Here is a 27309-nt window from a genome sequence, read left to right as displayed (position 1 = left end):
CTATTGCAGAATCCATCCTGAATCTTCCCATTGCCCGCCACCTCCACTGTATCATGCTGGTTCAAGTCACCATCATATCTGTCTTCAATTTTAGAATATCCTCCTGTTTGGTCTTCTTGCTCCTAACCTTGCCCCTGATGGTCATTAGTTGTCAGCTTTCCTGGCCATGTCAGCTAGATCTCAGTGTTACCAGAAGCTGGCCTGGCAATAACAGCAGGGCTACTGTGCTCTTCTGTTGAACATGATTGTCACATACCATGAACCTCAAGGACATCATGTCGAATAAGAAAAAAAAACAGACAAAAAGAGGACCACTGTATAATCATATTGGAGCACAGGCAAAAGGATCACTATGCCAACTCAAAAACTGTGTAAATATCCCACTCTCCCGGCTAACATGAGTAACTGTTGGATCTTTACTGTTTCATTTCTCTCACTTTCCATACAAAATTTATTTAGACACACAATCATAGAATTATCCTGGTTTTGTAAACATCCAATCCAGAGTGAATTCCAGCTCTCTTGCACCCTCCCGCAAATCGTGCGACAAAAGCTCAAATGCTATTACAAGTTCCTCGCAACGCTTCCTTGCTGAGTGTTCCACAGATCCCCAAGGGAAGCCATTTTCCTTGTTTACCAAGTATCAATAAACCCAACTTTGTAATAGGTATTTTATTGGTGGTCTTTGATGCACATTAATGCTCTCCTGTTTCCCCTACAGCAAGCATAGTAATTCTGTTAAGTCAGATCCTGTAAATAAATCCTCTGTTCAAAATGTTCCAGTACCTCCCCATCTCATTCATTTAAAAGCCAGTGTCCTTACAATGACCTGTAAGGCCTTAGGTGAATGACTGTGAACCTTGGTTGCTTTTTTTCTTTTTTTAAGTAGGCGCCACACCCAGCATGGAGCCCACCATGGAGCCTGAGATCCAGACCTGAACTGAGATCAAGAGTCAGGAGCTCAACCAGCTGAGCTCCCAGGCACCCCCTTGGTTGCATATTAAAATCACATGGGGAGCTTTAAAACTGACAAATGCCTGGGTACCACCTCCCAGCCATTGTAATTTAATTGGTTATGGCATCCAGAGCTTTAGAAGTTCTCCAGGTAGCTTTTCAAAAGAAGCCAAGATTGCGAACCCCAGCTCTAGATGGGCTTCTTATTCCTTTCACCTCATATCCCACTTTTTCTCCCCATAAACACTCTCTTCCATCACATTGGTCCCCTTGCTATTGCTCAGACTCACCAAGTATGTTTCTGTCTCAATTCCTTCTTTGTGTCTGACACACTTTTACCTAAAATATCCTCAGGGTTTATTTCCTTACCTTTTCCAGTCTTTGCTTTAAATCACTTTGTCATTGAGACCTACTATAACCACCCTACTTAAAATTGCAAAGTCTTTTGCCAACCACTACATCATTGCCCCATTACCCTTACTCCGCCTTGTTTTTCTCTTTGGCACATATGCCCTTCAAAAATAATGTGTAATTTACTCATTTATTATAGTTTCAGTACCTCCCCAATTAGGAAGCAAGCTCTAAGAGCAGGGGGAATCTCTGCCCATTTGCTTACTATGGGGTCTCAGATCATGCCTGACACATAGCAGGCATTGTTACGAGCACTAACGACTTTCCTTTTTCCAGTAGGAATTTTTTTTTCCTTTCTCATTTTCCCAAAAATTCTTGGTTTTATTAGGGAGTTAGACCATTTAGTTGGTACCCCAATACAATCCTACTTAATAGTCCATTCACTCCTAATTTTTTCAAAGGTTTATCTTTCCTCATATCTCCCTGATTGTGAGTTTCTCCTTAGGGTTTGGTATTTGAACCTTTATGCTTCCTTATTTGTATTTACCTTAATTATCACTCTCCTCTGAAGAGAGGATACTTCATCTTTCATACTTCAGCCAGAATGGAAAACTTCAAGTGGTGCCACCATGCCAGAACTGTGGTTAAAAACACTGGATCTTTCTCAATACTCTCTCCCAAGTAAACCCAGCATAGTATCAAAGCTTCAATTACTTTCTGTCACTAAATCCAAAAATTACTTCTCTAACGGAGTGTTCTCTTGTTAGAACTCCAAACAACAGAAAATAATGATCTCCTCCCTAAATCCTGCTCCCCCCACCAACTCTACATTTTTAATTCAAGACAAAAACTAAAGAGTATTACTTACAACATCCCTTTTCCCTTTCTCCCAAAACTCAGCAAAGTGTTTCTTTATTCTACTTAATAAATTTTTATTATGACATATCTCTACATGTCACTTTTGTTCCTGATAATCTCTTACCCTTCCTTTTAAACCCTCCCAACTGAAACCATTATTTCCATACTCTCCCCTTCAATTCATTCTACACACTGCAGCCAAAGTATAAACACTTAAAGACTTTTAAAATTCAAACTTGATCATGAAACTCAATAAAAATCCTTAAATGGATTTCCTATTGTTTAAGTATAATAATCCTTACCATGGTTAAGCTAATATTCAACAATCTCTGTGCTTCTCTTGCATTTATGCTTAAACGAACTCTATTATCACAGTTTCCTTAATAAATCAATACTACTGTCCTTCTCACTCATTTCAATGCCTTACCACAGACCACTTCTTCTGTTTGGAACCCCCCATTTATGTTCACTTAGCTATTCAATTATATTCTATCACCATTCTTTTAAAAGATAATGAGACTCAAATATAGTCACAATTGATCTTGACAAAGGACTAGACAATACATTGGGAAAAAGGTATTTTCAACAAATGGTAATGAACTGAATATCACATGCAAAAAACTGAATCTAGACACAGACTTCCCATCCTTTCCAAATATAAACTCAAAACAGATCACAGTTCTAAACATAAAATGCAAAACTATGAAACTTCTGAAAGAGAACATGGGAGAAAATGTAGAGGACTTTGGGTAAAGCAATGATTTTTTAGATACAACACCAAAGCACAACTCATGAAAGAAATAGCTGATATACTGAACTTCATTAAAATTAAAATTTTCTGGGGGCACCTGGGTGGCTCAGTCGGTTAAGCGTCCGACTTCGGCTCAGGTCATGATCTCACGGTTCATGAGTTCGAGCCCCGCGTCGGGCTCTGTGCTGACAGCTCAGAGCCTGGAGCCTGCTTCACATTCTGTGTTTCCCTCTCTCTCTCTGCCCCTTCCCTGCTCATGCTGTGTCTCTCTCTGTCTCAAAAATAAATAAACATTAAAAAAATTAAAAGTTTCTGCTCTGCAAAAGACAATGTCACAAGAATAAGAAGACAAGGCACAGATGGGGAGTAAATATGTACAAAAGTCCCATCGGATACAGGGCTGTCATACAAAATATACAAAAACAAACTATTTAATAAGAAAAAATATGGGCCAAAGACCTGAACAGAGACTTCACCAAAAGAGATTTACAAATAACAAATAAGCATACAAAATGATGCTCCACATCATACGTCATCTAGGAAATGCAAATTAAAGCAAGATACAACCAAACATCTACTAGAATGGCTAATATCCAGAACACTGTCAATGACAAATGATGGTGAGGAAGCAGAGCAATGCTGGTGAGAATACAAAAATGGTCGGACCATTTTGGATGATATTTTGGCAGTGTTTTTATAAAACTAAAAGTATACTTAAAATAGGATCCAGAAATCATGCTTGCTGGAATTTACCCAAAAGAATGAACCACTTTTGTCTACACAAAAACTTGCACATGGATGTTTATAGCAGCCTAATTTATTTGGAATATCGAACAATGTAATATTACTCAGTGAAAAAGTAATGCGCTTATGAGACATGAAAAAACATGGAGGAAACTTAAATGCATATTACTAAGTGCAAAAAAATTTGAAAATACTATATACTGTGTGATTCCAACCACATGAAGTTCTAGAAAAGGCAATAGATATTATGTAGGCAGTAAAAAGATCAGTGGTTGCCAATGGTTGGGGGCAGGAGAGGGATGAACAGGCAGAGCACAGAGGATTTTTAGGGCAGTAAAAACACTCTGTAGGATACCATAGTGATGTACACATTGTTGTACATTGGTCCAAAGCCACAAGATGTACAATACCAAGAGTGAACCTTGAGGTACCTCGTGGACTTTGGATGACGATGATGTGTCAAAGTAGGTTCATCAGTTGTGACAAAGGCCCCACTCTGATTGGGGATGTTGATAACGGGGAAGCTCTACAAGAGTCAGGACAGAGGCTGTATAGGAAATCCCTGTACCTTCTCCTCAATTTCGCTCTGAACCTAAAACTGCTCCAAAAAAGTCTTCATTACAGTCCCCTGGGTAGTTCAGTCTGGTAAGACTGACTCTTGATTTCAGCTCAGGTCTTGATCTCACAATTTGTGAGTCTGAGCCCCACACTGGGCTCTGCGCTGACAGCTGCAGAGCCTGCTTGGGATTCTCTGTCTCCCTTTCTCTCTGCCCTTCCCCCACTCACTCTTGTCTCTCAAAATAAATAAATAAACATTAAAAAAAAGAAAGAAGAAACATTAATGCACTTTTATTTTTTTTTTTATTTTTTAATGTATATTCATTTTTTTAGAGAGAGAGACAGAGAGAGACAGAGCACAAGCGGGCAGGGGCAGAGAGGAGACACAGAATCCCAAGAAGCTCCAGGCACTGAGCTATTAGCACAGAGCACGATGTGGGTCTCGAACTCACGAGTGTGAGATCATGACCTGAGCTGAAGTCAGACACCCAACTGACTGAGCCACCCAGGCATCCCATGTTAATGCATTTTTAAAACATGCTATCTCCACACTAGTGCTAATCATAGAGTAATCATAACTTTCACGGGCGACTCTGTAACCTTATATACTGTGCATCAAAACTGGAATTACATATGGGTTGGTATAGACTGCAATCTCTATGAAGTTAGAATCCACATATGTCTTGTTCTCTCTGGAAACAGTTATAGACCCACGTATACTGTTTGATAAATATTTATTGAATGAATGAAGCGACCCTGAGGACAAGGGTTTTATAACACCTGTGTCCTATTATTATCCCATCTCTCCAGGCACCCTCCTCAAGTACTCACTCCTCCACCACAGTGATGTAAAATTAACTTCACAGGTAAACCTACTCTAACCAACCTGCCTCACTTTCATTTTAAGCAACTCAATTCTCCAACTGAAACCATGCTTGTGGCCAATTCCCCTGTGTCTTACGGAATTTCCAAATGATGTCAAAAATGCCTTTATTCCTAAACTTTTCATTAATGCCCTCCTTGTGATCCTTATCTTAGATGCTTAAAGATTCCTGTCCTAGTCCGGCTTTTATTGTCCATGGAACAAAACCAGCTTTTTCTAGTCATTACTTTTTTGTGTATATTTTTTATCTTCACATCTTTGCATACTCTACACAATTTCTTTCAGCAGGTATTTAAAAAGTTTCTTATTATTATTATTAACAATTATATTTGAAGGGCAATAGATTATTATGGCTTCTTTTATACACATATGTTTAGATTCTCTCTCGAGATTCTTTTTCCCTAAAGGAAAAACTCCTTTCTATGTCTACCGTACAAACCTAGCAAAATGACAGAAATGTTCAAACACTCTTGAAATAGTCAGGGGAAATTAAGATATATTAGCCTACTTAAAAGTCTTCCTTTTAAAATCCCATGAGTGTAAAGAGGTTTATGTTGTTTGTGAACCATACACATTTAATTGTTCTGGAAGACTTAGTGAAAGGAAAAGCAACACTAAGACCCATTTCACACTCCCACCCCTACCCTGAAGTAACTGTGTAAAAAGCGCCATAACATTCATTCTCTTTATGCCTTACTTTTCTTAACTGTAAGTTAATTAATACATATAAATACATTCCAAACAATGTCAGGTACAACATAAGCGTTTTATAGCTAACTGTGTGTTAGTATTTATATTATTATCATATGGTATCTTTAGGCATCTTTAAATCTATACCCCAGGCATAGATGTCAAGTGTCTTTAAATACCTATCCCAAAGAGAGAGGTTTATATCAACACTGGAAGGAAATGTAAATTTCACTGTCTACAGTGATAAAGTTCTACAAGGCTAGGAGATATGGATTGCTAAAAGCACGTGGTGTTGAATAGGGGAGGATCATTATCCATTTTTATACTTTTCATCACACACATTGCTAGTATGAAAAGAGAAATAAAATGGACAAGAGCAGTACTTATGGGAGAAAAGGACTCAAGACGTTCTGACATACAAGCAAAACAATGCCAATTATGGTTGTAATTTATAATTTTCAGAGTGAAGAACAATGATCTGCAGAAAAATAAAATCCAAACGAGCTCAAAGTAATGACAGAAAAAAAACCTACTCTCTTCATAACATCCCTAATATAATTCATTGAAATTTAATCTTAAATACTCATAGAAAAATACTGTATTATTAAATACAGATTTTATCCTCAATAGAATTTTCAACTGAGAAATTAAAAAAAACCTTTATTTTTTTTGTCTCGGCTCTTTATCATGTACTTTATTATCTATTTAATTATTTTATCTCTACTGTCCTGAATTTCTCTAATCTAACAACATAATTGTCTGCAGCAAAGATTGTTCATAATACCATGGGTTATTTACCAGATTTTACTTGTCTACAAAAATATCTTCCCCCCACCACCCCAGGGATCAGTGGCTCCATAAATGAGAATGGACTTTTTCTCCACTCACTTCTTGGTTTTATCACAGTAATGATGAGCCTTTACCTCAACAATTTCTCATTCCAGTCTTTTACAATTACCTTTGTCTAGAGAAGTGTTTTTGTTGACTGCAAAACAGTGTCTAAATTATAATTTGAGGGCAATATGACTAAAACAGTGAAAATTCTGTTTACTAAGAAAAACATAACTAGATATCCTTTTTTCTACAAGGATTTATTTGCTAATATACACTTAATAAAAAAATAAGATGCTCAATAATTAGCAAATTTAGGTTTATTTTGTAATTAGGCCTACAGAAAAGAGCAGGAGCTGGAAAGGAGAAAATAGTAGCTTCTATTTCTATAAAACCAAAAAGCAGTTTGTAGTTATACAGAGAGGTGCATTTTAGAAAGCCTTTAATTCTATAAGTTTAAATATGTCAAATCTCACACAAAAAAAAACACCTTCTGAAAGCATTTTTTTTTCAGAATATATACAGAAAAAGCCAGCTCTAAAGGATCAAGATACACACACACACACACACACACACACACACTCATATTCTCAATAAAATACACAGCAAAAGAAACATAGCTAGGGGTAATTCAAGCTTTCTTCCAATGCATGCATGAGTTAAAAGAAGTTGCTAAATCTCAAAGCACAATACAAAAGCTCCTACTGGAGTGTAACGAATTTCTGATACACATGGAGGTGGCTTCTGAAACACCAACACATAAACTCATTAAGTCTCTATTTTATATCTCAGCTCCAGATGTGCTAACCAACATTTCTATATTTAGCAGATATAGTAGTTTGGAGGAAATATACAACCGGTATTTAAGTTTGAAAAAGTAAATCAGAAAAATCATAAATCTTTCCTTTTTCCTATACTGCTCAACCTGTCTTTGCCTAGTCTTTACTGAATTCAAATACTAAGTATTGACTTAGGTGGTTTTTCCTGTGAGCAGACAGAAAGTAGAACATGAGAAATGATTTAGATCTTTAAAAACAAAACAAAAAAATCTCACGTGATAAAAGTCTGTAGGCAAAAATAAGTTACAGTGTTAAAAAATATTGTTTGGGAATATTAAAATATCTTTACTATGTATGGAGTTGTTTCTGAAATGTTGGCTATCTCATCTACATTACATAATGTGGATTAGGACAAAATAATTTACATATGTCCTTTTGATACAGTGTGGACTTGAGAACAGGAACCACTGATGCTATCTTCATTTTCCACTCTGTAAGTTACTTTCCAGACCTAAAGCAAGCTCTGTGTAAAGTAATATTACCTATTTTAGTCTTTAAGAAAGCTAACATTTGTTCACAAAAATAGAAACTTCTGAAGAGTATCTTCATGACCATGAGAGAAGGAAAAGAAAATTTTAAAATGCACTTCAAGCCCAGAGAAACTAGAACACTTCCAACTTTGCTAGTATGACTATTTTTTAACCCCTAGGCAAAAAAAAAAAAAAAAAAAAAAAAAGGCAGGAAGACAGGCTTCATTAGGTATACTTACATTGTAACCAAAGTAGTTGTAATTTTATAATATAAACAAGGAAACATTTCATTAAATGATCCAAGATTACCAATAATCTGCAAAATGCCATAACCTCTACACATTCTCAACCTTAAAATAAATACTAACTTTGTTCCCTTACCAAAATTGAGTTAAAACATATATTTGGTTTTTTTTTTCTAAAAAATTTGAAGAGATTTTGGAGGCACCAAAAACCTAAATTCATTGGAGTTTAATAACCCTTTTGAGGTAAGTCATAATTGGTTTCATCTAAAAAAAAAAAAGAAATCAAATTGGGTTAGAGATGCTTATGAAAATGAGAAAATTAGAATAAATTGCATTAAAATACTAAGTATCTGAAATTCTAGAATACCAATATTCCTTTTAAGGAGGATTCATGTTTATGAAGAGAAATCCTGAGGGTGGTATTGTATTTTTCTCCTCAGAGGAAACGCGTGTTTTGTCAAGCAATTAAGTTCTCCCCGGGGAAACTGATATGCTAGCCAGTGCAGTGCCAGCCTCTCTGCCTAAAATCCACAGGCTTCCTTTTCTCCTTTTGCTACAAAAAAGAAAAAAGATCCCTACCCACTCTTACCTCCCTAAATTTTTTTAGTGTCTTTACCTCATCTCAACTCGGCATCAGAAATTTTAATGCATAGATTCAAAAAAATGGGGTAAAGGAAAAGAATTTCTATAAATAAACAGATTCACAGTGTAAAATTAACTGCAAAAACAAAGCAGGCAAAGAAATGAAAACAAAGACACGAGAAGGCTGGAGTTCATTTACTAATTTTTTAACTCTATTCACTATGATCATGGGGCCATTGCCAAACCGTGGTCTCCTATCGTCGTTCCATGTCTATAAAACTATCTTATGAAATGCAGTGTGATTAAACAAATAATTATGAGAGGATAAAGTATTCTTTTTATAAAAAATAAAACAAAACAAGGAATGATGTCATCAAGATGGGAACATAGGTTATTCCTTATACTTCACTCCCTTCGTAAGAATTACAACTAACTATTCTGCGTGGGTGGCTCGGAGGGGAGTCTGCTTGGGATCCTATCTCTCTCCCTCCCTCTCTGCCCCTGCCCTGCTATGTGCTCACTCTCTCTCTCTCTCTCTCCTAAATAAACTTAAGAAGAAGTAAAGAACAGAACATCATTGAGAGAATCCTAGAACAAGGGAGTGAGGCTAAAGCACTCCCTGCCCCTCAGAGACAAAGACAGACTGCCTGGGAAGAGAGGCAGCTGTATACTGACCACACTGCTCCCCCTACCCCTAAGCCAGCTCAGCACCACCCAAAGGTCTCCCCTGAGCCGCTGGTTCCTCAAAAAGAGCCCACGCACAACAACTAACTCCCCAAGTCAGCACTGGAGGTGCTTTGTGGGAGCCCCGACTCTGATCTCACACCTGCACAGGGACTGCAGAGAAACTATGGGCTCACATATTGGGAATCTTCCATACATATATTTACCTTACCAAAAATGCTAAAGTAAGTTTTTTGAGTAAAAGTAAAAGAACATCAACTAACATCATAAAGCATAAGAAGATAGTGCCAATCTCACTGGTAATAGTAAACATACAGTCATAGATTTTGCAATATAGTAATGGTGGTGGTGAATTCACTGAAAACTCTAGCTTAAGTTTAAAAAATGTAGTAAAAATAACCATAACTATAATCTGTTACTAATTATACAATGTAAAAATATGTATATTATACCAGCAGTAACCAAAAAGGAAGAGAGGGAGTAAAAGTATAAGGTTTATACATTTTACTGAAGTTGTTACCATTTTAAAATGAGTTGTTAGTTGGGGCGCCTGGGTGGCGCAGTCGGTTAAGCGTCCGACTTCAACCAGGTCACGATCTCGCGGTCCGTGAGTTCGAGCCCCGCGTCAGGCTCTGGGCTGATGGCTCAGAGCCTGGAGCCTGTTTCCGATTCTGTGTCTCCCTCTCTCTCTGCCCCTCTCCCGTTCATGCTCTGTCTCTCTCTGTCCCAAAAATAAATAAACGTTGAAAAAAAAAATTTAAATAATAAATAAAAAAAATAAAATAAAATGAGTTGTTAGGGATGCCTGTGTGGCTCAGTCAGTTCAGCATCCAACTCTCAAATCCAGCTCAGGTCATGATCTCACGATTTGTGAGTTTGAGCCCTGCTTTGGGTTCTGCCCTGATAGCATGGAGCCTGCTTGAGATTCTCTCTCTCCTTCTCTCTCTGCCCCTTCCCTGTTCATTCTCTCTCTCTCTCTCTCTCCCTCTCTCTCTCTCTTTCTCTCAAAAGATATAAATATACTTTTTTCAAAAATGAGGGGTTAAAATATATTTTATGGAAGCTTCATGGTAACTACTAGGAAAATCCCATAGTAATTACATAAGACATGATAAGAACTCAAAGCATACTGATACCAACAGGCACCAAAGCACACACACACAAAAATATCAGGTTTAAATAAAAAATGATGGACATACAAAACAACCAGAAAATGAACAAAATGGCAATATTTAGTCCTTACCTATAAATACCTTAGTTGTAAACAGATTTCTCCAATTAAATGGCACAAAATGGCTGAACGGATTAAAAAACAAGACCCAACATTATGTGCCTAAAAAAAGACTCACTTTACTCTCAAAGGCACACAGACTGAGAGTAAAAGGATGAAAAAAGACATTGTTAGCAAATGGTAATCAAAAAAAAAAAAAAAGCAGACTAGCTTTTACTTAAACCAGATACCAATTGTAAACCAAAAATAATAAACAAAGAAGGTTATTATATAATGATAAAGGGGTCCATACACTAATAAGACACAACAATTATAAATATTTTGTGCACTACATTGGAGCATCTGAATATATAAGGCAAAAACTGACAAAGCTAAAAGGAGAAATAAACCATATTACAAGGGATAGATCATCCAGAGAACCAACAACAGTGGATCTGAAAAACACTACTGACCAAAAAGACTTGACACATACACAGAACATTCTCATCAACAACAGCAGAACAGATATTTTTCTCAAGCACACAGGGAATACTTTTTAGGACAGGCCACATGTTATGCCACAAAAGAAGTCTTAGCAAACTCAGAAAGACTGAAATCACACCAAATATCTTTTCTGACCACAATGGCATGAAACTAGAAATCAATACTAACAGGAAAACTGGAAAATTCATGAGCACATGTAAATTAAGCAACATTAGCCTAAAAGACATTTGACCAGATTAAAAGCTAAAGGGGAAATTGAAAAGAAAGGTTTTTTGAGACAGACAAAAATGAAAATACAACATACCAGAACTCGTGGGATTTAATAAAAGCAATTCTAACAAGGAAGTTTATAGTAATTAGCCTACATTAAGAGGCAAAAAAGATCCTAAATAAGTAACCTAACTCTATGCCTTAAGCAACTAAAAAAAGTAGAATACAGCTCAAAGGTAATAGAAGAAAAGAAATAAAAATTAGAGCAAACATAAATGAAATAGAGAATAGAAAAACAATAGAAAAGAGTAACCAAACTAACAGTTAGTTCTTGAAAACATACATATAATTGGCAAACCCTTAGGTACGCTAAGCAAAGAAAAAGGGAAAGGAAACAAATAACTAAAATTACAAACGTAAAAAGCACATTACAAGGGACACCACAGAAATACAAAAGATCATAAGTGGCTGTTATAAACAACTATCCACCAAAGAACTGGAAAACCTAGACGAAATGAAAAAATTATTTGAAACACATAAATTACCAAGACTGAGTCAGAAAACAATAGAAAATCTGACTAGACCATTGTCTTTTAAAAAAATTTTTTTTCAACGTTTATTTATTTTTGGGACAGAGAGAGACAGAGCATGAACAGGGGAGGGGCAGAGAGAGAGGGAGACACAGAATCGGAAACAGGCTCCAGGCTCTGAGCCATCAGCCCAGAGCCCGACGCGGGGCTCGAACTCACGGACCGCGAGATCGTGACCTGGCTGAAGTCGGACGCTTAACCGACTGCGCCACCCAGGCGCCCCTAGACCATTTTTTAGTAGGAGGACTGAATCAGTAATCAAAAATGACCCAAAGGAGAATAAATTTGTTAAAGTGACCATACTACTCAGGCACTCCACAGATTTAATGACATCTCTATCAAAATGCCAACAGCATTTTTCACAGAACTACAAGTAATCCTAAAATTTGTATGGAGTCACAAAAGACCCCAAATAGCCAAAGCAATCTTGAAAAAGAAAAAACTAGAAGTAGCACAATCTCAGATTTCAATTTATGCTACAAAGCTGTAGTCATCAAAAATAGCATGTTGCTGGCACAAAAAACAGACACTCAGATCAAAAGAAAAGAATAGACAGCCTAGAAATAAACCCACAGCCATAAGATCAACTAATCTTCAACAAAGGAGACAGGAATCTGCAATGGAAAGAGGACAGTCTCTTAAAGAAATGGTGCTGGGAAGACTGGACAGCTACCTGCAAACAAATGAAACTGGACCACTTTCATATACCATATACAAAAATAAACTCAAAATGGATTAAGGACCTAACTGGGAGACTTGAAACCATAAAAATCCTAGAAGAGAACATTCATCATGATGATCACTATGTATAGAATTGCTGAATCACTATATTGTACATTTGAAATTAACACTGTACATTAATTATAGTAGAATTTTAAAATTAAATAAATTTTTCAACGTTGCAATTTCGGTCCCCACATGGGCATCTCCCTTTACCATTACCTGACTAATGTTCCTCACATGATAAACATTTTACTTATTTCTTGTTTATTGTCTACATCCCACTTTTTTTTTTAACGTTTATGTATATTTAAGAGAGAGAGGGAGGAGAGGCAGAGAGAGGGAGACAGAACCTGAAGCGGGTTCCACGCTGATAGCAGAGAGCCCGATTCAGGGCTCAAACCCACTCTGAGATCATGACTGAGCCAAAGTTGGATGCGTAACTGACTGAACCACCCAGGCACTCCTACATTTCAGTTCTCAAATTCCACTAGGGCAAAGAATTTTTGTCACTTTGTCCAAGAAGAAAAGTCTAGGGCCAAACGGCTTCCTTGGTGAATTTTACCCAACATTTAAGAAAGAATTTACATCAATACTTCTCAAACTCTTCCATAAAATCAATTATGAGACAATACTTCCAAACTCATTTAGGAGGCCAGCACTATCCTGACAACAAAATCAGAAAAGAACTACTAGAAAAAAAATCACAGGCCAATAAACTGATGAATACAGACGTGAAAATTCTTAACAAAATACAAGTACACTGAATTCAGAAGCCTATTAAAAGGATAATTCACCATGATCAAGTAGAATTTATCCCTGAGATGAAAAGATGGCTCAAAATATGGAAATGAATCCATGTGATACATTACATTAATAGAAAGAAAGAAAAAACTCATATGATCATTTCTATAGACAAAGGAAAGTTACTTGACAAAATTCAATGGTCATTCATGATAAAAACAGTTAAGAAATCAGGCACAGAAGTAACATATCTCACTATAATAAAAGACATATATGAAAAATCCACAGCTAACATCACCTTTAATGGTGAAAGGTTGAAAACTTTTCCTCCAAAATCAGGAACAAGATAAAGTACCCACTCTCACCACTCCTATTCAACATAGTACTAGAAGTCCTAGCTAGGACAATCAGTCAAGAAAAAGAAATAAAAGGCATCAGAATTCAAAAGGAAGAGGTATGGTGTCTATTTGCAGATGGCAGGTTTTTATATAGAAGAAATCCTAAAAACTCAACTAAAAACCTGTTAGGGCAACCAACTAAACTCAGTATAGTTGCAAAATACAAAAGCAACGTACTTTAAAAGTCAATCGAGGGGCACCTGTGTGGTTCAGTAGGTTAAGCATCTGATTGTCGATTTCACCTCAGGTCATGATCTCACATTTCCTGAGTTCGAGCCCTGTGCTGGGCTCTGCACTGACAGCAGGGAGCCTGCTTGGGATTCTCTCTCTCCTTATCTCTGCCCCTCTCCTACTTGTGCCCTACTCCTTCTCACAATAAATAAACTTAAAAGAAAAAGTCAATAGAGTTTCTATACACTCACAACAAATTTTCTGAAAAATAAAGAAATTGATCCCATTTTACAATTGCATCAAAAACAATAAAATACTTAGGAAAAAATTTAACTGAGAAGGTGAAAGATCTCTACTCTGAAAATTTTAAGACACTGATGAAAGTAACTGAGAAAGACACAAATAAATGAAAATATGGATTGAAAAAAATTAACAGTCCTAAAATGTCAATACTACCAAAAGCCATCTATAGATCCAATATAAACCCTATCAAGATTCCAATGGCCTTTTTTTTTATAGAAGTAGGAAAAACACACCTAAAATGGAACCAAAAAAAAAAAAAAAAAAAAACTCAACTAGGCAAAACAATCTTGAAAAAGAAGAACAAAACAGGAGGCATCACACTTCCTGATTTCAAGCTACAGTCACCAAAATAATATGGTACTGGCTAAAAACAAAGAAACAAATGGAAAGAACAGAAAACCCAGAAATCAACCCAAGCATAGACAGTCAACCATTACTGACAAAGAAGACAAGAATACTCAATGAAGAAAAGACAATCTCTCCAATATATGCTGTTGGGGTAACTGGATATTCACATGTACAATGATGAAACTTGGGCCCATATCTTATACCACTTACAAAAATTAACTCAAAATGAACTAAGACTTAAATTTGAGACCTGAAACCATGAAACTCCTAAAATAACCATAGAACTTAATTTTCTTGGTATAGATCTTGGTGATATTTTTTTTGGATATGACACCCTATACACAAGCAACAAAGTCAAAAATAATGTAGTGGGACTACATTAAACTAAAAATCTTCTGCACACCTAACAAAACCATCAACAAAGTGAAAAGACTACCTGCAAAATGGGAAAAACACGTATTTGTAAACTATCTCCCAACGAGTTAAAATACAAAATATAAAGAACTCAAGGGCAAAAATAAATAATCGATTAAAAAACGTGCAAAGAACATGAATAGACATTTCTCCAAAGAAGATATACAAAGGTGTTCAACATCACTAGTAATTAGGGCAATGCAAATTAAAACCACAATATTACTTCACACCTCAAAACGATTATTACGAAAAAGACAAGAGAACAAATACTGGAGGGGATGTGGAGAAAAGTTGCGCACTGTTGGCAGGAACGTAAATTGGTGCAGCCAATATGGAAAATGGCTTCGAGGATCCTCAGAAAACTAAAACTACCATGCGATCCAGCAATCCCACCTCTGGGAACATAGCCAAAGGAAACAAAAACACCAATTCAAAAAGATATCTGCACCCCCATGTTCACAGCAGCGTTATTTACAACTGGCAAGACATAGAAACAACTTTAATGTCCATCAATGAGTGACTGGATAAAGAAGTTGTGGTATACATACATACGTACACACATATACATATATAGAATGGAATATTATTTATTCATAACCAAAAAAAAAAAAAGAAAGCCTACCATTTGCAATAACATGGATGGAGAAGACATTGAAGACACTATGCCAAGTGAAACAGTCAGAGAAATACAAATGCTGAATGATCGCATTTAGATGTACAATGCAAAACAAACAAACTCATAGAAAAAGAGATTAGACTTGTGGCTCCCAGAGATGGAGGTTGGAGGGGGGTGGGAGGAGAGCTGGAAGAAGTTGACCAAAAGGAACAAACTTCTGGTGACAAGATAAATAACCACTAGGGATCTAAGGTACAAAATGATGACCACAGCTAACACTGTCGTACGATATACAGAGAGGCTGGTAGCAAAGTAAATTCTAAGCCTTCTCATCACAAAGAGAAAAGGGTTTTCCTTTCTTCTTTCTTTTTATTGCATCTGTTTAAGAAGATGGGTGTTAGCTGAACCTACTGTGGTAATCATTTCACAATATATGAAAATCAAGCGATCATGCTATATACCTAAAACTTATACAATGATGCATGTCAATTATTTAATAATAAAACTGAAGGGGAAAAAAAGAAAAAGAACATTAGAGTTATAGTCAGCATTTACCATGCCAGTGGTAAATGACCTTTGGAAAATGACCACTTGATATCCTAGGGGCCTGAGGGCATGATGCCTCCTCCAAAACTGAAGTCTTTATCACTGGCTTCATAATTCCAATTGCTCAAAGTGGATATGAGGGCAACCATTCATTTCTGAAAAGTACCAGTCTTATTTTAATGATGTGTTTGAAAGGCTGTATGATGTGTGGTTAAGAGTGTGGGGTTTGGGGACGCCTGGGCGGCTCAGTTGGTTGAGTATCTGACTTCAGCTCAGGTCACGTTCTCAGAGTTTTTGAGTTTGAACCCCATGACAGGTTCTGTGCTGGCAGCTCGGAGCCTGGAGCCTGCTTCAGATTCTGGGTCTCCCTCTCTCTGCTCCTCTCCCCGTCTCGAAAATAAACATTAAAATTTTTTTTTAAGTTTGGGGTTTGGAAGCTGACTGCCTAGATTCACTATGAGCTTCCACCGCTTACAGACCTGGCAATGTTAGGCAAGTATGCACATCATAAATTTATTAGTCTCAGTTCCAAATCTACCCTTCCTTGCCCTGCTGGACTTTGTAAACATTTCTCTTTTGAACTGCTCATATGATGTCTGGTTTTGTTAGTAGCAACACAGGATGGATACCACAAAGCACAGTAGGGTAAGAAGCTTCTCTTTTGGGGTCCAAGTACTTTGGGGGATTTTGTTTGTTTTTGCCCCACACCTTCCCGCAATTTAAAGTGACCCACTTACAGTCACCCTTCAATGAGTTTTGCAGGCATCTTGATGGATAATTTCTGCCTTGGCCTACCAGCTATTAACCAAATCTAGCTCAAAACATCCCAGCAAATTTCTCTACCTTCCAATGGGTCCCAGTAACACCCTCTCCAGTCAAGTATAAATGTCATTGTTGGGATATGGGGAGGCTGCACTCATCCAATTCACTCCTCCCTTGGATTCTCCGTCTCAGCACTAAAGGTAGTAGTTGGTCCACATTCGCCATTCCTTTCTTTATTGCTCTTTTATTTCTTGCTGTAGATAACCACTTTTTAAAATTACATAATAATTCTTTTCATTACACTTGCTTTGTTCAAACTACTAGTGTGGTTTCTGTCTCCTGAATGGACACTAATCGTTAAGAAAGTCTGTAAATGAGGCTAAAAATAGTAACATCTTAGATTTGTTTTGATGATACAGGAGTTCATATGGAAAAAGTTCTTAAACCATTACCTTTGGTAACAGTCTTAATGTATTCGGAGGCAGGCTTACAACTGTTACTCCCTGGCAGAACTTTCAATGGACAATTCTTCTGATATGGCAAGATAAAACAAAACATTTTAAGAAACTTCTGCTGAGAAATGATCTACCTTCTAAGGAATATGATCTCCAATCCTTAGAGTTGTAACAGAAATTTATACACCTAATTATACTGCAACACTATTATACACAATGTATTTCTTCCTCCAATGGATTCTTGAGGGAAATCATCACATTTTATTCTTTAGTGAATCTCTTGGTATAAAATAGATGCTCAATATAAGTGGGTGATGAGTCATAGCACAGCTCCCTTGCCAATGTATCATAACCTAACAATGCCCCTGATTTTTCTCATAAATGTGATCTATATTCTTTTTATTTTTTACATTTATATATTTTTGAGAGAGAGAGAGACAGAGCATGAGTAGGGGAGGCGTCAGAGAGATATGGAGTCAGATTCTGAAGCAGGCTCTAGGCTCTGAGCTGTTATCAGAGAGCCGGGCATGGGGCTCGAACTCATGAACTGTAAGATCATGACCTGAGCTAAAGTCAGACACTTAACTGGGACACTTAACTGGGACACTTAATTGGGACACCAACTGAGGGACCCATGTGTCCCAATCTGATCTATATTCTGCATGGATTGTTGGAAGAGTCTATCCAACTGGATGCTCCATCAAGCCTCATAAAAATGCCCATGACCCTACACTGTCTTGACTGAAAACTACTTGAGCTTCATTTCAGGTATGGGTGATCAATAGAATGTGATATTCTTATAACCTTCCCTCTTTTCTGACCTCATTGTCTTCAACAGTTTTTTTTTAATTTTTTAACATTAATTTATTTTTTGAGAGAGAGAGAAAGTGCGAGCAGAAGAGCGGCAGAGAGAGGGAGAGACAAAGGATCCGAGGCAGGCTGTGCACTGACAGCAGACAGCCCGATGCAGGGCTTGAACCCACGAACGGTAAGATCATGACCTCAGCCGAAGACAGATGCTTAACCGACTGAGCCACCCAAGTGCCCCTTCAACAAGAGTTTTTAAATACTTTTGCAAATATTGTCCACCAACACCATCCCCTTCTTTTCCTTCTTTAATAATTTTCCAAGGATGGTAGGATAACTTTAGACTCATAGAAGTTTAATGCAGAAAGAACAGATGCCCCACCTTCAGAAAAGAAAAAATTAAAGTAGACTCTTAAAGATTTAAAAACATACAGAACTAGCCAAGATCTATAGTTTTAGGACCAATTTATTGGTACTATAGTTTGAAAGAACGTTCTTAGGCATTATACAGTCCTCTGCTACTAGAATGGCAATTATTTAGAGGAAGAGTACATATCCAAAAAGAATTTAGTAAAGGAATGTCTTCAACACACTCCTGTTCCTGTCTTTTGAGTTCTATCTTGCATTTATTTCAAATTCTATACTCCAACACAGCAAAACTGAGGGTTACAGAGGTCTCTTCATTTTTTTTCCTACTGGTTTAAAGCTAATCTGGTTTGCTTTCAAGCACAAGTCATTTCAGTTGTACAGAGGTCTCCATCCTGGCTGTCTTCATTAAACAATATTCACCCGAGTAGTGCGCACTTTACATTCAGAGAGTAAATACGTACGTTGACCCAAGGTCAACCACAGTTAGGAAGCTGATGATCCTTTTTCTGATGTATAGCCCAAAGGTCAATAGTAGGTTGCCTTTTAGTTTTGCTGATTGTTTCCTTCACTGTGCAGAAGCTTTTTATTTTGATGTAGTCCTAATACTTCGTTTTTGCTTTTGTTTCCCTTGCCTCAGGAGACATCTAGAAAAATGTTGCTACAGCTGATGTCCAAGACATTACCGTCTGTGCTGTCTTCTAGGATTTTTATGGTTTCAGGTCTCACATTTAGGTCTTTAATCCATTTTGAGTTTATTTCTGTGTATGGAGTAAGAAAGTGGTCAGTTTCATTCTTTTACACATAGCCTTCCAGCTTTCTCAACACAATTTGGTGAAGAGATGGTCTTTTTCCCATTAAATTGTGTTGCCCCTTTTATCAAAGATTAACTGACCACATAATTGTAGGTTTATTTCTGGGTTTTCCATTCTGTTCCATTGATCTATGTGTCTATTTTTGTGCCAGCACCATACTATTTTGATTACTACAACTTTGTAATATAAGTTGAAGTCCAGAATTGTGATACCTTCAGCTTTCTTTTTCAAAAGAAAAACAGGTCTATTCGAGGTCTTTAGTAGTTCCAGATAAATGTGGGGATTTTTGGTTCTAGTTCTGCAAAAAATGCTGTTACAATCTTGATCGGGACCATATTAAATCTGCTACTTTGGGTAGCATAGACATTTCAATAATATTTGTTCTTCTAATCCATGAGCATAGGATGTCTTTCCATTTCTTTGTGTTGTCTTCAATTTCTTTCATCAATGTTTTATAGTTTTATAGACTTTCCCATGCTTGGTTAGGTTTATTCCTAGGCATCTTATCATTTTTGGTACAACCTCCTGAATGGGAGAAGATAGTTGCAGATAACATATCCAATAAAGGGTTAGTACTCAAAATATCATCCATAATCAGGGAAATGCAAATCAAAACTATGAGGTATCATGCCATATCTGTCAGAGTAGTTAAAATCAAAAACAGAGGAAACAAGTGTTGGCGAGGACGTGGAAAAAGGAACCCTTTTTTCACGCACTGTTGACAGGTATGCAAACCGATGTAGCCGCTGTGGAGAACAGTATGGAGGTTCCTCTAAAAGGTAAAAATAAAACTACCCTATGATCCAGCAATCACACTACTGGGTATTTACCCAAAGAATACAAAAACACCAATCCGAAGGGACATATGCACCCCTAGGTTTATAGCAGCATTATTTACAATAGTCAAACTACGGAAGCAGCCCAAGTGTCCACTGATTGATGAATGAATAAAAAAGATGCAGTATATTTGTACTCATATTTGTTCTATATTTATTCAGCCATAAAAAGGAATGAAATCTTGCCACCTGCAGTGACATGGATGAAGCTAGAGAGTATAATGCTACGTGAAATAAGTCAGAGAAATACAAATGCCATATGATTTCACACATATGTGGAATTTAAGAAACAAAACAAATGAGCAAAGAAATAAAAAGAGAAAGGAACAAACCAAGAAACAGACTCTTAGCTGCAGAGAACAAACTGATGGTTACCAGAAGGGAGGTAGATGGGGAGATGGGTGAAATAGATAATGGGGATTAAGGAGTACACTTGTTGTGATGAGCACCTAGTGACGTATGGAAATCTTGAATCACTATATTGTACAACTGAAACTAATATAACACTGTATTTTAACTATACTGGAATTTTTTTTAAAGGTCAATAGTAGGCTAACACTATGTCACAATGACTACATTGTTCACCTCATTTCATCCCATCAAGGAGGAATTTTTATCAACTCACATCATCACAGGAAGGGTAAGTACAATAGGTATTTGAGAAAGACCACATTCACACAACTTTTATTATAGTACACTGTTATAATTGTTCTATTTAATTATTATTGTTCATCTCTTCCTGTGCCTAATTTATAACTTAAACTCTATCATAGATACATATGTATAGGAAAAAACATAGAATATACAGGATTTGGTACTATCTGTGGTTTGAGGCATCCACCGGGGGTCTTGGAATGTATCCTCTATGGATAAGTGGGGACCACGGTGCACATAAATCTTAGCCAAATGACTAAGTGATTAAAGTACTGACTCACCACAGTTGGCTTCATCTGCTCCATTTGGGGAATCAGATGTAAAATCACAGAACTTGCTGGATGAAATAGAGCCTGCATCCTCACGTGGCACAAATCCAGCTTCAACATTAAGAGATGGAGAGGATAACACATACTCTTCCCCTTCAGTGAATAAATGGAATGTATAATTGCTTTATGAATACTAGTTTTTAAATATGCTAAGCACACAGAAGCAAGATAAAAAGGCCAAATCAGAATTCTGTTTTCATCCCGTGGGTGGTGCTTCAAATGTATACATAAGGCACTGAGAATTGCTCTTAACTGTTATAGCCATTTGCATGCTGATTAAAGCCTTCCAAGGCTTTAATTCAAACACAGGGTCTAGGTAAATCTCTGGCCATTCTGCCCCACAAATATAACATAATTCATTACCAGTGGGACTTGCCTTATTGTTTAATGCCTATTCTAGTGCCATCCCTAAGTTTCTGCCCGGTAATAACACTAAATTCCACAAGAGAGATCTTATAATTACCTATTGAACAAATCTACACAAACAGTAAAAAAGGTTTTTGTTTTTTTTTTTTTTCTCTTTGTGTAAAACAATTGGCCTTTCAGGAAAAAGTCATAAAATTTTGTCCTAGTTAGAATTGTGCTCTAACTTGGGGCACCTGAGTGGCTCAGTCAGTTAAGCGTCTGACTTCAGCTCAGGTCATGATCTCACAGTCCATGAGTTCCAGCCCCAAGATGGGCTCTGTGCTGACAGCTCAGAGCCTGGAGCCCACTTCAGATTCTGTGTCTCCCTCTGTCTCTGCCCCTCCCCAGCTCACACTCTGTCTCTCTCTATCCTTAAAAACTAAATAAACATCAAAAAAAATTTTTTTTTAAATATTTATGTTCTAACCAACTAAGATGATACTTGGATCAAAGAACACATAAACTGAGTTTTTATTTACTTTCTGAAAAGATTTCTCTGTCCGTGAGATCAAGTACTCTCAGAGACTTCCGCTAATGTTAATTTTAGTGATAATTTAAAACTTTTAACCACATTGTTGCCTCCAGTTGCATTCTCTTCAATGTCAACTTTCTGCGATTCCAATTCTGGTCATGTGGTATTTGATTCGGGGGAGGAAAATGCTAATCAAATAACATAAATAAGGTAATTCTGGTTAAACCCTCAAAAACATTAATCATTAAATCTGTTGCTTTGCACTCCTCAATGTCTATATCAAAACCACTACACATACAGAGCTTAGAAAGGTTTACTGTAAGTTCAGAACACATGTTCTGAATAAATATATGGCACCATATACAGTTAGTACACAGACTTGTACAATCTTACCAGTGAAAGATGTCTTTAGAAAAAAGGACTATTAATTAAAATTCTTCAATCCAGTTCTCAATCCAGGACTGTTTCTCCTATATTATCCTTGATGACTGCACTTGGTTCCTGGAAGAGCGCTACTCTTCCATTTACTAAGTATGTTGTTTAATGAAACATAACTTCAGAATGTGATGTGCCTGATTTCCAAATGCAAATAATATTCATGTATACAGACAACAAATAAATAAATAAAGTGTGATGGTTTGCAGGCGAAATCTTTAATGTTGTCTATTTACTCCCTCTGGAGTAGGAGCAATCAAAGGCATCAGTGTTAGGATGACAAAGTATCCACAGGCATAATGTATGCTGTTTCAATCCATTCTCAGAGCCGAAATAATGGTTGGACTTTCAAAAATGCCTATATGATTTTTATGACAATCTTTCTGTACCTTAATTGAAATGGTCTATGAAATATTTAGTCAAAGAATTAGCCAAACTCCATCTGTTACTTGAAAATACTATGTTCTGAATTTAAACAGAGAATTTTAGGGTCAGCATTTAAATTTTTGGCTGGCCTTAAATTACTTTTCCAAACCCAGTAAGTTTTTGTTTTTTTTTGTAACTCCTAGGTAATTCTGAAACATGAATTTCTCTATATTTTCATTTGAAGTGCCAAACAAAATTAGGATAGAATTCTTACATAAGTGTTTTTATAATACGCAAAATAATTAAAATTCTTTCATAATTTTATAACTAAAAAACCGCATGTGATAGTTTTAGCCACAAGGATAGAATATTATTGGAAGAGTCTCTAAAGCCTAGACTGTCAAACAGCACATACATATTTCAAAAATATGTTTCGGTTTTGAAGGATATGTGATATAATCCACATCCTGGTATTAGCTATTAGTGAGCCATATTACTGAAGGACTCTAATATATTTTAAATTTTGGTATCAGGAGGAACTAATTATTTTAATGTTTAAAACTGCAGGAACTACAAAAAAAAAAAAACCCAAAAAAAAAAAAAAAAAACAACAACTCACCTTTCTTTAGTATGCTGGTACCTGGAAGTGACTTATCTGAAATTTCACATTCCTGAGATATACTGATGTCATCTAGAGCAACAGTAGCATTTGATGATAAAACAGTAGCTTCTAAAATCAACTATAATTACAGAAAAACAAATCATTAAAAATATACCATAAGTGTCTTACAATCCTATATCTTTGTGTAGAGAAGCTCATTTGCATCTGTCCCACCTTTCAACCTAATTTTAGAAAACCTTTTTGGCCAGAACATTCAAATTATAAATTTATAAAGTCATAAGGGCTCTGACAGCATCTTATGTAACCTTAATGTCTTAGGTAACCTTGTTTCAATTAAAAGTTGAAACATTCATCACGACTGAAGGGTTGCCTTCCCATTGGAGCCATTAAGAGTCATATGCATTTAAAATGAGCTCTTTGGGGTAATCAACTGTGTGGTTTACAACTCAATTTAATTGAGATATGAATTCATTTGTAATGGGTCTGCTGGAGGCAGTGATTCGTTTTCGAATCAGAATATTTAAATACTTATATTATGTATACATATAGAGAAACCCACTTAATGAGGTAAAACAGAATCAATAACCACATAGAGTAGTTAATATTCATAAATTAAAACACTCAGAGGCATTTAAATTTAATTTATTCTAACACTCTGAATAATGACTGATATAATTTGTTTTCTTTCTTGTTAATCACATTATTCTGTTGTTAATCCAGCATTTTAAAAAAAGAGAGAGAGAAATTATGTCTGGAGTCTTAAAGATATGTAGTGGGACTGCCAGTCTAGGACACCGTAGGTGACCCATCCCCATCTTATCAGCGAAGACCTCAGATCCCAACGATCTTACAATTTACTTGGTGTGATGCATTAACAACTCAACTACACCGCAAGTGCTCTACAAAGACACACGTATGTATAAGATACTAGGGGCATCAAAGAAAAACACTTCATTATTTCTGTCAAGCAGGTGAGACAAAATATGAAAAAAAAGTTGGTAAAAATATTAATTACCTAATAGCCAATAATTAATTACCTCAGTTGCAACTGCTGTTTCAGATTTTGTTGGAGAAACTAGTAACGTTACAAGCAAAAGCAAGGAGATGTGAAAGTGTATGGTAATAATTTAGAACGCTCTGGGTGAACGGCTCGCTCCGGAGCACATATACTAGAACACTCTGGGTGTTGTAGGATTATGGGGTTCCAGACATGCTTTCCCAAAATATGGCACACCTTGGCATATGGCATACTTCAAGTTGGAGGAATTTAAGAATTGGCATGTGCAGGACCTGACTTTCTGATCTCGTCCTGAAGCAGATCGTAATGCCTTCATGGAAGAGGTGCCCGCCCTCCCTATAACTGGAGGAAAGGAGCATCCTTATTTGGGAAAACAAAACGACACACACACAGAGGAATCTGGATGAAAAAGCCTTGCTAAGTTTCTCCCTGTTTACTACACACAGCTCACACTCTGCCCTATCACATCTTTCCACGGCTGTCCACTCTTCATCAAACCTCGTGTAAAAGGCTCAGGATTAACTGCTTCTTAAGGTCTTTCTGTCCTTATTAAGGCTCCAGTGTCAGGTAAGATTTACATTAAATAATTTTGTACATTTTCTGCTTCGGTCTGCTTTGTTAGTTTAATTTTCAGACCCAGCAAGGAACCGTTGGAGGGAAACATTTTCCTCCCACACATAGAAGGATTTTAAGAAAGCGATGAATTAAGTAATAGGAGGAACAAACTGACTGCATTAACTGGTGCAGCCCAACTAGAGGGCAAGTTGATGCCATCTATTAAAAAGAAAAACAGCACACACTACAAAGATTAAGCTCACTACTCAGCATTCATGCTAGAGAGACATTCATAGGAATACACACGAAGGCCTGTCCTGGAATGTTTACTTCAATGTTGCTTCTGATAGCAAATGCATAGAAAAACGTAAACGTGAATCAAAAAATAAATAAATGGCTGGTTATATAAACCATGGATTACCATGCCCGTTAAAAATAATATCTATGTGCCAATATGGAAAGAACCTTAATATGTGTTTCTCGGTGAAAAATTACACAAAAAAGTTTTTTTTTTATTAATTTTTTTTTAACGTTTATTTCTTTTTGAGACAGAGAGAGACAGAGCATGAATGGGGGAGGGACAGAGAAAGAGGGAGACACAGAATCGGAAGCAGGCTCCAGGCTCTGAGCCATCAGCCCAGAGCCCAATGCGGGGCTCGAACTCACGGACCGTGAGATGGTGACCTGAGCTAAAGTCGGACGCTTAACCGACTGAGCCACCCAGGCGCCCCCAGAAAAGTTTATAGTATGATTCTACTAGGCTAAAATCATAATGGTTTTTATTTGTAGATATATGTAGTACATACATATATATTACATAAATAGAACAGAGTCCAGAAGTAAAAATAAACTAATGTCTATACTAACCTCAAGATAAAGACTCCGCGGTCAGGAGGGACTATTGCCTTATCTGCAATTTCTGATACTTTATAATGAGATGTATAAAATTTTAATGATTTTTCAAATTCTGATTAGAACTGGGTTTTTTTTGTAGATTCTTAACCAACTAACAAATTTGGACTTCATAAAAATGCAGAAAATAATAACAGGTTTTAAAAAAGGATGTTGAGGTAACATATACAGGCACTGTAATAGAGAAATACAGTATGCTGAACGGCATTAAGTGATTGTAATTTATTTTGGACAGTTCTGACTTTGAAACTTTTTTTCCTTTTATTCATTATTAGAATTCATCTTGAACTAAAGTCAACCAAAATACAGATGCTTAATTCTTCAGACTCATTAGACAAGCCCTTATTGACCATCATAATTTTTCAGGCTCATTACCTTTATTGACCACCATATTTGAAGCTCTGCACAACTTAAAGGAAAGCTGAAGAAAAGAATGTTTGGGGTATTTCTCCATGCCTCTACAGAGGTACATGTTCCTATTCTTTGAATAAAGTGGGTGGGGCCCTGGGACAAGTTGAAATAGCACTATGGAATAGGTCTGTTCGATATGGTTATATCTTTTTGTCTGAAGGGAACCACTAGACTTTTGAACATTCATATTAAAATGTTAGTATAATATTTTACTTCCAAAGCCAAATAAAAATGATTTTAGGTCATGTACACCTCTGCTTGCTTACTTCTATAGAATTAAATCCAGAACTATAAAATGAAAAATTATAATTCTACCATGAATTAAAATCTCCCACATTTAAAAAGAAAAATGATCCCTTCCTTTAAAAATGTATCTTATATCTATAAATAATACCATCTGATGATTCCAAAATCATCTTGGCTATTTCTATTTTGTATTGCTTGTTTCAGCTAAGCTGATCTTTTGATTTGTGACCAAAAGCAGTTCCTTTTGGGAAAATACAGAACCAATTAATAATCAGTAAATGAGAAAGAGTTCACTCAGAAGAAATGTTTCAACCATGGGTATTTTAACCATGAATGAAGGAAAAGCAAAAACTTCATTTTGGAAGATTCTCAAGAAAATTTTGAGAATTTAAATTTCAAGGGATGGGCAGAGGTCTCTCCTTTCTGAAACTATTTTTCAGGATCTTGCCGATACTTGTTTTATTCAGTGATATTATATTACTCCCTGAAAAAGCAAAATCATTTCTTGTTTTTGCTTTCAGGAACCAAACAATCTATAAATGTTGCTTATAACCAAGTGATTACTTTTTATATCTGAAAGGCCAAGGTAAGCCTTTTCAGAGAAATACTCAACTAGCACATTGAGATTT

At 36.5% G+C, this 27309-nt stretch overlaps 1 protein-coding gene across 1 annotated transcript in view; it reads right to left on the bottom strand.

Annotated features, from left to right (window-relative positions):
• MALRD1 (MAM and LDL receptor class A domain containing 1) overlaps positions 1 to 27309 on the bottom strand; it is a 779242-nt gene that overhangs the window by 638370 nt on the left and 113563 nt on the right. The window contains exons 13-14 of the mRNA XM_047865740.1: positions 23536 to 23656; positions 21191 to 21331 (exon numbers count right to left, since the gene is read on the bottom strand). Of these exons, the coding sequence (XP_047721696.1) occupies positions 21191 to 21331; positions 23536 to 23656 (262 nt within the window). The remainder of the gene's footprint in view (positions 1 to 21190; positions 21332 to 23535; positions 23657 to 27309) is intronic.

Source organism: Prionailurus viverrinus, chromosome B4, assembly GCF_022837055.1.
Source record: "Prionailurus viverrinus isolate Anna chromosome B4, UM_Priviv_1.0, whole genome shotgun sequence".
NCBI lineage: Eukaryota > Metazoa > Chordata > Mammalia > Carnivora > Felidae > Prionailurus > Prionailurus viverrinus.
This window is presented reverse-complemented; position numbering and strand designations above follow the sequence as displayed.